The 9,672-nt window shown below is 45.7% G+C and overlaps 2 protein-coding genes across 2 annotated transcripts in view; one reads left to right on the top strand and one right to left on the bottom strand.

Annotated features, from left to right (window-relative positions):
• Positions 1 to 3,135, top strand: part of TNFRSF18 (TNF receptor superfamily member 18) — a 5,968-nt gene extending 2,833 nt beyond the window's left edge. Inside the window, exons 4-6 of the mRNA XM_042478612.1 lie at positions 525 to 558; positions 1,860 to 2,108; positions 3,028 to 3,135. Of these exons, the coding sequence (XP_042334546.1) occupies positions 525 to 558; positions 1,860 to 2,108; positions 3,028 to 3,135 (391 nt within the window). The remainder of the gene's footprint in view (positions 1 to 524; positions 559 to 1,859; positions 2,109 to 3,027) is intronic.
• A 1,608-nt stretch (positions 3,136 to 4,743) lies between these two features.
• Positions 4,744 to 9,660, bottom strand: LOC121936394 (tumor necrosis factor receptor superfamily member 4-like; the record flags this gene model as incomplete). The annotated part of the gene is made up of 6 exons (XM_042478610.1): positions 4,744 to 5,022; positions 5,897 to 6,037; positions 6,876 to 7,090; positions 7,982 to 8,048; positions 9,181 to 9,279; positions 9,537 to 9,660. Coding segments are annotated over 6 exons (720 nt in total), but the record flags the coding sequence as incomplete, so codon positions are not given.
• Positions 9,661 to 9,672: the final 12 nt, after the last annotated feature.

The following is a 9,672-nucleotide window of genomic DNA, read 5'->3' as shown; positions in this document are numbered from 1 at the left end:
CGTTCGGGGCTCACCCAAACAGAAATGAGAACTAGGTAGTTTCCAGACGACGTTTGCATCAATGAGAAATAACGCGACATGAATCCGAATGCAAATCAACTAAACCCGTACCTTTTTACTTTCGGGAGCTTCCGAAAGTGCATTCCGTTGACTTTGCGTTCGGATTGGCGTAGCATTATTTCTCTTTGACACCAACGTCACCTGAAAAGCTACCGCTTTGTGGGTGATTTCTAACTTCTGTTGTTGGTGAACCCGATGTCATGTGAAAAAGGATGATGAGGGGCTGCCATAAACTGAGTCAGCCCTTGGTTCGTCTGGCTGTTGCCTGCGCTGACTGGCAGTGGCACTTCAAGGTTTACAGACGCGGGTTATTTCACCCCTTTCTAGAGATGTCAGGTTTGGAACCCGAGATTCTGCATGCAAAGCACTTGGTTGGTCCCAAAGCTGCAGACAAACTTTATTACAGTCTTCATGTTTAGCTCTGATCCCTCTTTCTCTCTCTCTCCTTCCTTCCTCCTTCCTAGCTGCAAGAAGCAGGACTCCAAATTCTTCAAGCAGGCAACGAAACCATAAGTGCAATGTGGCCAGTTCCACAAATGCGCTCTGCAATGTGGTAACGTTTCATTTCTATATCTATTTATATGTTGGAAATGTTATGCTTTTGCTACGGTGATGAGGGAGCCATGCAGTGAATTTGGCCTGAAGAGAGAACATTGGATCCTGAGATTGGATCCTTTCCCAGATTGTTGGCAAGAGATGCAGATGAGGAAAGCATCTTGGCAATTTTGGGTCTTCAGAGCCCTAGCTCAGACCACTGCACCCAGAAGGAGCCTAGTTAATCAGTTCTGGCTCTTTGACATAGGAGACTGCTGTTGGATGTAAAATGGTCCATCCATTCCAGCATCCTCTCCTCTACAGTGGCCACCTTCAGATGCTGTGAAGCAGGGACAAGATAGAAAGGCAATCATTATCCTCCAGTTCAGTAGAGGATGGCATCTCCAGTCTCTGCCCAGGATGGCATCATTACTATGCAGCCCCTCACTGAACCGACGGGCAGCGGGTGCTTTACATGGCCATTTAATTCTCCAAAGCCGTCCCAGCCATGCTTGCAATGCCTCTTAGGTCTATCCGCTGCAGAAATGATGCCGTTTGGCACCACTTTAACTCTCATGGCTCCATGCTGTGGATTTCTGGGAGGTGTAGTTGTGTGAGCTATTTAGCCTTCTCCGTCAGTGGGTCGGTCGCGTGGCGCGACAAACGATAAATCCCATGATTCCGTAGCACTGAGCCATGGTTGTCAAAGCAGTGTCAAGGTGCATTATTTCTGCAGTGCAGATTGGGCTTAGTAAAAGAAAGTTGTGGGAGTTTCTGGTTTCATGATGGAAGAAAGGATTGGCCGCTCTTGCCCCATAATTCCCTTTTCATGCTAGTTAAGGTTTTAAAATCATGGGGAAAGACCAGTAAGAAATAATAATTAATAATAGTTAATAATAATAATAATAATAATGGAGAATTATATCTTTTAGTGCAGAGTTGGCCTGACCCCTATATATGGGGCTCCTGAATATCCGCCGCGCATAAAAGCTATCCAACAAGCATCTTATTCCATTCGAAGGCCAAGAAGCAACGAGGAATTAGAATTTAACACTCTGGTGTAATGTTTAATCTTCCCTGACGTACGTCTTATTGATTTCTGGCATATATTAAAAGATCTCCGTTATCCTTCAGCATGGATTCTCTTGTCTGAAAATCTTTTGAAATGCTTATTTCTTTTGTGCGGAGATCTTTATAAAGGTTGCTGAGAGATTGCACACAAGCGTCTCTTCTAGGCATTTTGATTTCTTCCCGCGGCTTGTGGATCACATCCAAGGGATTATATGAGCACGTTGATCATCGAGCGTAATCTGGAGTTTTTCTCTTCTCAGATTGCTGCCATCATCCCAACAACTGGTTTTATGTCATCGCTGTATATTGTTTCCTTAGATTCCACAGTCACATCCATCTTCACTGTTCTGGCAGCAGCGGGCGTCTTGATTCTTCTTCTGATGACTATCCTCTTAATTGTTTGCGCATGTGCGCAGAAGAAGGCGACGTTCCTTTGGTGGAAGGTCAGTGTGCCGCTATAATCCTAGCTGTAGTTCTCATCCAGAGCTCCTTCCTTCCTTAAGGCAGAGCAACAAGATGTCGGTACAGCCAGCGCTCCAACATTGGAGCATTGACTCTTGTGGATTTGATTATTCAAGGTTTGATTAATATGTTCTCTCTCGGATCTCCAGCATGACTCTTGGTCAGTGTCTGCCAGAGTTGCACTGGAGGACATAGAGGTTCCTAGACGAACACTTCTCTAGGTCCTCCAGCTCAATTCCATGGTCCCTTCTGGCGATGTTGACCACAAACCTGTGTTGGAGACCTAGAGATTTGCAACTGATCATGTTGGAAATGGTTTATATTAATACAGTTAGTATAAATTCGATCAAGGTTTGTAATAGTGCTGCTCTATTCTGTTGGGTCAGACTTCACTTGGGATATGTGTCAGTTCTGGGCACACTAATTCAAAAAGGACATTGGAAACTGGGCATATCCAAAGGAGGGCAACTAAAATGGTGAAGATTGGGAACCATGTCCTATGAGGAAGTGGGGATGTAAGCCTTGGAAGAGAAGGTTAAGAGGTGATATGATAGCCCTGTTTAAATATTTGAAGGGTGTCATATTGAGGAGGGGAGCAAACTTGTTTTCTGCTGCTCCAAGACTAGGACCCAATGGAGCAATGGATGCAGCTCCAGGAAAAGAATTCAGCTCACATTAAGAGGAAACTCTGACAGTAAGAATTGTTCAACGGCGGAGTCTCCTTCTTGGAGGTTTTTAACAGAGTCTGGGTGGCCATTTGTCAGGGATGCATTGACTGAGAGTTCTGCTGGCAGAATGGGGTTGGACTGGATGTCCTTTTGGCCTCTTCCAACTCTGATTCTATAAGTAGATTCTTAAACTGTTATGGTATTCTTACTGTTTCTTCCTTTCTTCCTACAGAACCTGAATCTCCTGAGTTGCAAATCCCTTGGGTCCCACCTTCTCAGGAAGATCCTACCGCTCCAGTTCCCAGAAGAGGAAAACGGTGGCAAAAATGGCGAACCGTAGGCCTCACCTTTGCAGTTTGAAACATGGTTGACCGCTGCCAAATGCCTTCCTTGACATTGCACCTCGTGGCGACTCTTGACTGAATTGAGCCCTCTCTTAGTTTTGAGGGGTAGAGACCATGCCTTTGAGCCGGTGCTTGTACATCCAGGTTGGCCCTTTCCCATGTACCGTCATCTCTTGCTACCATTTACTCAGCACTCCAAAGACTGAGATTTGCACTGAATCTTACTGATGGGGAGAACAGAGTTTACTACTAAAGAGGATCTCAATGGAGATTTAACATGCAATGGAAATTCCAGTCTCCTCTCCTGCTGTATGAGAACAAACAACCCAAGAGAGAAAGCAAAGCTTTTGGAGAGAAGAAAGCAAGCTTGGTTATCTGGAAGGATGGAAGTGGGAGAGACATAGTTATAGACAGGACTACTGGCTTGAAGATTTATGGAACGAGAAAAAGCAGAGTTAGAATGGGATGTTGAATTGGTGGAGTCTGGGAGGAGCTGGAGATTATGGGGAACATGTCCCGATCTCATTCCTGGTTATTCAAGAATAGCTTAGCTCTCTGTTCAGGTAGCAACCTCTCTATAGGTGAGATTACGGCACCATCTTGTGCTGTTTTGAGAGAACGGCCAGTCCCTCTTGGGCTCCTTTTGGAGACGCTCTTCTGAGAAACCCGAGGGTGGTTTCGTTTTCTCCCTTCCTCCCAAGATGATGATGCGTCTGAGGTTTGCTTTCGTCACGAGAGGAAAAGCCCCACTGGCCTTAAGAAGATCACCTTTGCAGACAGAGCTAGTCTTTAGTCTTCTTTTGCAAGGCTCTTTGATTGGAAAAATAGCGTTCACTCTGCCACACCCCTCTTTCTTTCCTTTCTCCGCTGCTACGCAAATACAGAATACCCTTTCCTATGGAAATGTACGGCTGTGGGATGTGTTCACTAGCATGGCGCTTTCTCTTTCTTTGAACGGGAAACTCTTCCTTTTGCAACTGAGAAGCCATTTCAGGCGAATACATCACTTTTCCAAACACATACAGAGACAGAGCACTGTTTTTAATAAAACAAACCAAACCAATTGGAAAAGTTACTTTTTTTGAACTGCGGGTTTGTATGTACATTGCCACAGCTGCAGTGCGAATGGCCCTATGGCTAAATTGTATGGTGGCATCCTCTTGAGTAAAAATGCTTCAAACTCGGCTTAGGTGTTTTGGGCTTCAGCAGGATCCAAGACTATGGCCAAGATGGAGAGTCCAAAACACCCGGTTGTGGAAGGAAAAAGGGGGGGAAAGAAAGGCAGTTAGAATCTAGGTGGGGGGGAGTATGGCTGAGTTTGGATCTATCCCGTGATGCTTTTGAGGTTATAATGTCATAAATCCTTGCTTGGGACTGTTATTTGGGACAGTTGGTCCTTGGTATCCACTGGGGTTTGGTTCCAGAATCCCCCATGGATACCAGAATCCGTGGATGCTCAAATCCCGTTAGATAGAATACATGGATTTGGAAATACAACAATCCATCCATGTTTTGGCTTTATTGAGTAATGTGAACACCTCTCAAATACACACAGTGCATCTTCCTATGTTCTGTATTTAGTACTTGAAAAGCACCTAAAAAAATAAGGTGCTGTGCAATGAAAACCCCAAAAGAGACCGTTCCAAAAAATGAAATCAAGACACACAAAGAAGAAGAGGGAAGAGGGAAGCATAAGAGGAAACTGGGTTGAGGAGGAAGACACAAGCAAGCGGAGGACCAAACCAAAGGTCCATTCTTTCGGCGTCAAAGTAAAAGGTGATCGGATTTCATTTTTCTTCCCAGAGAAGGTCAGTTTTGCACAAGGCTGGATTTGCTGTCAGTTTGCTCTTCCTGAATAGGGATTCGAAAGCTACTCCTTTCATCTGAAACAAAATAAGGGGAAGGAACAATAAGGATAGTGCATCCCTGGAGATGAAATCAGACGCCTTGGGGGGTTCTGTCCAGGACCCGATGTTACTTGACATCTTTAGATGACAGAATAGAATACATGTTTGGAAAGTTTTCAGGTGACACCAAATTAGCAACGGTAAGCAATGCCCTAAGGGACAGGATCAAGATTCAAAGTGACACTGACAGATCATGGAGTGGAGCCAAACTCACAAAACTGAACTCAACAGAGGTAAATGCCAATGCAATTCTGGGCCACATCGACAGGAGTATAGAGTCCAGATCGAGGGAGGTAAGAGTGCCGCTCTAGTCTGCTTTGGTCGGATCTCATCTGAAGTACTGTGTCCAGTTCTGTTGACAATCACAGAATCATAGAGCTGGAAGAGACCCCAAGGGCCATCCAGTCCAACCCCATTTTGCCATGCAGGAACTCATAATCAAAGCATCCCCATCCAGCTTCTGTCTAAAGACCTCCAAAGGAGGAGACTCCATCACTCTCCAAGGGAGCATCTTCCACTGTCAAGAAGCCCTTACTGTCAGGAGGTTCTTCCTAATGTTAAGGTAGAATCTCTTTTCGTATAGCTTGTACCCATTGCTCTGGGTCCTAGTCTCTGGAGCAGCAGAAAACAAGCTTGCTCCATCCTCAATATGACATCAGATACTTAAACAGGGCTATCATATCACTTCTTAACCATCTCCTTTCCAGGCTAAACATACCCAGCTCCCCAAGTCATAGGGCATGATTCCCAGACCCTTCACCATTTTAAGTCCTGAACAAGTTGACACAAATTAAACATATATATAACGAAACATTTTGGTTTGGTGGATTCATTCCTGCGATAGACTTACCCTCGTGTGGAAGACCTGACGGCACCTCAGGTCTCTCCAGCTGTTGATGCTTCTTCTTGGACTTCCATAAGAACAGCAAAAGGGCAGATGCTCCTCCTGCAACAAGCAGCAGCGCACCAATGACAAAAGCTGCTACAAACCCTAAAGAGAGAGGAAAGTCCCCAATTATAGTTGCCTCCACAATGGCTCTTCCCTTAAAAATAACAATTCCAGATCGCACACCAAAGCACACCCTCCAACATTGCGCATTAGGATGCAGCCTAAAGGATGTGGCCAGGCAATCACAAGCAAAGGTTATCAATGAGGAAGTACATAAAGACACTACTTTGAGGCAAACAACCCTGGAATTTATGCACCGAAGCTGCATCTGCACCGCAGAAACAATCCAGTTTGACGCCACTTTAATTGCTATGGAATTGTCCTTTGGTGGGACATTTGGCCGTCTCTGTCAGAGAGGCTTTGGTGCCACAACAAACTACAATCCCCAGAGGATCCCAGCACTCAGCCACGACATTAAAAGTGGCGTCAAAGTGGGTTATTTCTGTAGCGAGGAACTGCAGTGCACCACTTTAATTGCTGTGACTCAGTGCTCTGGAATTCTGGGAGCAGTACAGTAGTTTGCTGCAGCACCGGCACTCTCTAATCTACAGTTCCCAACATTGGATAGCATAGAGTCATGGCAGTTAAAGTGGTGTCAAACTGGGTTATTTCCACAATGCGAACGCAGCCTATGACAAAGGGACTGAATACTATGGCCAGTGGCAGTCCAGCGTACCCAAGAACTCTCCTCCAGCACCATATTTCAAATGGGTTGAGTCTCTTCCTATCCGCTCTCTTTTCATCTTTCACAACTATACAAAGAAATCAGAATTACAAATGCATGGACCATCCTGCCTTTACCAAAGGCCTGTTTCATCCAGCATCCTATTTGTTTTGGGGGGGGATTTGGAGACATGTCCTGAGATGAGCTTTCTCTTACTTGGATCAGATGTACCTGGCCTGGGTTCCTTCAAGTGAGTGGTCAAGTTAGCTTCCATTGGCCTGGGTTTTGTCGGTGGCGCAACCGTCTCCTGAACTGGGCTGGAGGGCAGTGAGATGGTTGTTGACCCTTTAGGTACAGAGGACTGGTCATCGCAGATTGCATCCTCATCCTGTTTCCCAGGGCGAAGAGTCCTTTTCCCTTCAGCCGTGCAACTGCCACCATAGATAAAGTGGAAGAAAGAAGAGTGGAAAGTCATTTCTCATGTTGTTGTTGTGGTGGTGGTGGTTTTTATGGGTGGAAATGCCATTGATTATAACTGCAAGCTGTTCCAAAAATGTGATTCTTCCCAGCTTTGGAACCCAAAGCCAAGCTCTGGAACATAATAGAGGCAGATCTCAATTAAAGCCTCTGAGAAAGAAGCCTCTTTTTACAAAGATCTCATTCCCACTACCTTATAAACCGGATCACATTTCGGTTTGAACCGATCCAAACAACCCTGGTTCCCACTTAATCCGAATCGCTGAAGCACTAGACCCGTTTAACCTGCCATGCACTAGACCCATTTAACCCGCCATGCACTAGACCCATTTAACCCACCATGCGCTAGACCCATTTAACCCACCATGCGCTAGACCCGTTTAACCCACCATGCGCTAGACCCATTTAACCCACCATGCGCTAGACCTGTTTAACCCACCATGCACTAGACCCATTTAACCCACCATGCGCTAGACCCATTTAACTCACCATGCGCTAGACCCGTTTAACCCACCATGCGTTAGACCCATTTAACCCGCCATGCACTAGACCCATTTAACCCACGTCTTTTTGACAATGATTTTTCCGCATCTTTTTCAATAAGTCGATTCGGCGCAAGTGTGATCCAGATGCGGATCGGAATCGATTTAAATTTGCACTTCGACCGGCTGGGGCGGGTCCATTTTGAATCGGTTCATTCGTGAATGTGAACCACAAGTGGGTTATTTTACAGGGGGGGAAATGCAATTGGGGCAAATATAATGGAAACCACGCTTCGCTGTAGAGCATTTTAAGGAGCACATTGACTCGACAGATCAAATCTACAGGTGATATCAACTACATACTTTCTCCAATGCCGACATTTGTCTGCCCCTCCTTTGGAAAAATAACCATCGGGACACGGGTCACATCCTGAAAAGACAAGACGCAACACGACATTCAGGATTTTAACAAGAGCGAGGGAAACATGGCAGTTATGCACATCAATTACGCACATTGATCATGCTCAGTTCAGTTGAATGCCTTCTTTTTTCATGTGCCAATCTGTTCCCTTTGGGCCCAAAGGGCCAAAATAAAGCTGCTTTGGGTCACTTTGGAAGTATGCTGTTTAAATGATGCATGTGTCCTAAGAGGCCAGAAGCCACGCCAAAGCCATGCTCCATTCCGAAGGACTGGAGCGCAGCTTTGGCGCAGCTTCTGGCCTCTTAAGATGCATGTGTCATTTAAACAGCATACCTCCAAAGTGACCTGAAGCAGCTCTATTTTGGCCAACATGGCCAGCAGTAGAATTCAAAGACATAGCCATGTTAGTCTGTAGAATCAGTATGTAGAGATCTTGTAGCACCTTTGAGACTAAAAACAGTAGTTGGCCGCATGAATAGCTTCCTCTCCACCAAATGCATCTGAGGAAGTAGACTCAAGTCCACGAAAGCTCATGCTGCCAACTTCTTTCTTTCTGCCAGTCTCAAAGGTGCTACAAGATCTCTCAACATGGCCAGCATGTCTTCCAGCATCTCTAGGTCTTCCAGAATGGCTCTGTGGTCAGCATCTGCCAGAGGCTGCATTGGAAGACCTAGTGATTTCTAGAGAGAACACTTCTCTAAGTCCTCCAGTGCAATTCTATGGTGAATGTCTGGCAGATGTTGACCACAGAGTTGCACTAAAGAACATAGAGATTCCTAGAGAGCCTTGGTGGCGCAGTGGTTAGATGTTGGCACTGCAGCCACAAGGTTGTGAGTTCGATCTCAGGCTCCAAGGTTGACTCAGCCTTCCATCCTTTCGTATGTCGGTAAAATGGGGACCCGGCTTGTTGGGGGCAATTGGATTACAGATTAGAGAGTGCTGAGTTCACTATGAAGTGGTATAGAAATGTAAATGCTATTGCAATTGCTAGAGAGGTGTTTGGGCGGGTTTTTAAGTCCTAGTTTTCCTACTTTCACGGGGCTCCTGCACCCTTAACCACAACAAATGTAAAGGGCCCAGTATAGCGCATTGTGCAAGTGGCCATCGCCAGACTTGCCTTTCATCCAAATACCATACTCACTCTTTTCATCGCTTCTGACTGTCTCCGAATAGCCTGGGAGGCAGGTGCAATGTGCATCCGAATGTGCTTCACAAGGTTTTACTTCTTGGAGACCTCTATCTAGGGATACATGAAAAGTCATAGACCATTTTGTTTCAGTTTGGTTTAGGTAATAAGATAATAATTTGGTTTGGGTAATAACTCACAATACTCCAAATCCCAGGATTCGATAAGATGGAGGGATGGCGGTTAAAGCGGTGCAAAACGGCATTATGTCTACAGTGTAGATGCATCCTAGGCATGCCCAGCTTAGTACTTCATGTGAAGAGAAAGCCACATTGACTGCTAGGACCTGCTCCTAAGGTCAGGAACCTCACCTTTCTCGCAGACTGTGCAACTCCTGCACCGTGAGTAAGTGTAGCTGTCGTTGTAGTAGTCCTCCTCACAGGGCTCACAGGCCGTCTCCCGGGAATGATCACAACGTTGCTTCAATTCCGAACCTACAAGGGAGAA

Source organism: Sceloporus undulatus, chromosome 7, assembly GCF_019175285.1.
Source record: "Sceloporus undulatus isolate JIND9_A2432 ecotype Alabama chromosome 7, SceUnd_v1.1, whole genome shotgun sequence".
NCBI lineage: Eukaryota > Metazoa > Chordata > Lepidosauria > Squamata > Phrynosomatidae > Sceloporus > Sceloporus undulatus.
Note: the sequence above shows the minus strand (reverse complement) of the source record. Positions and strands in the feature narration are given on the sequence as shown.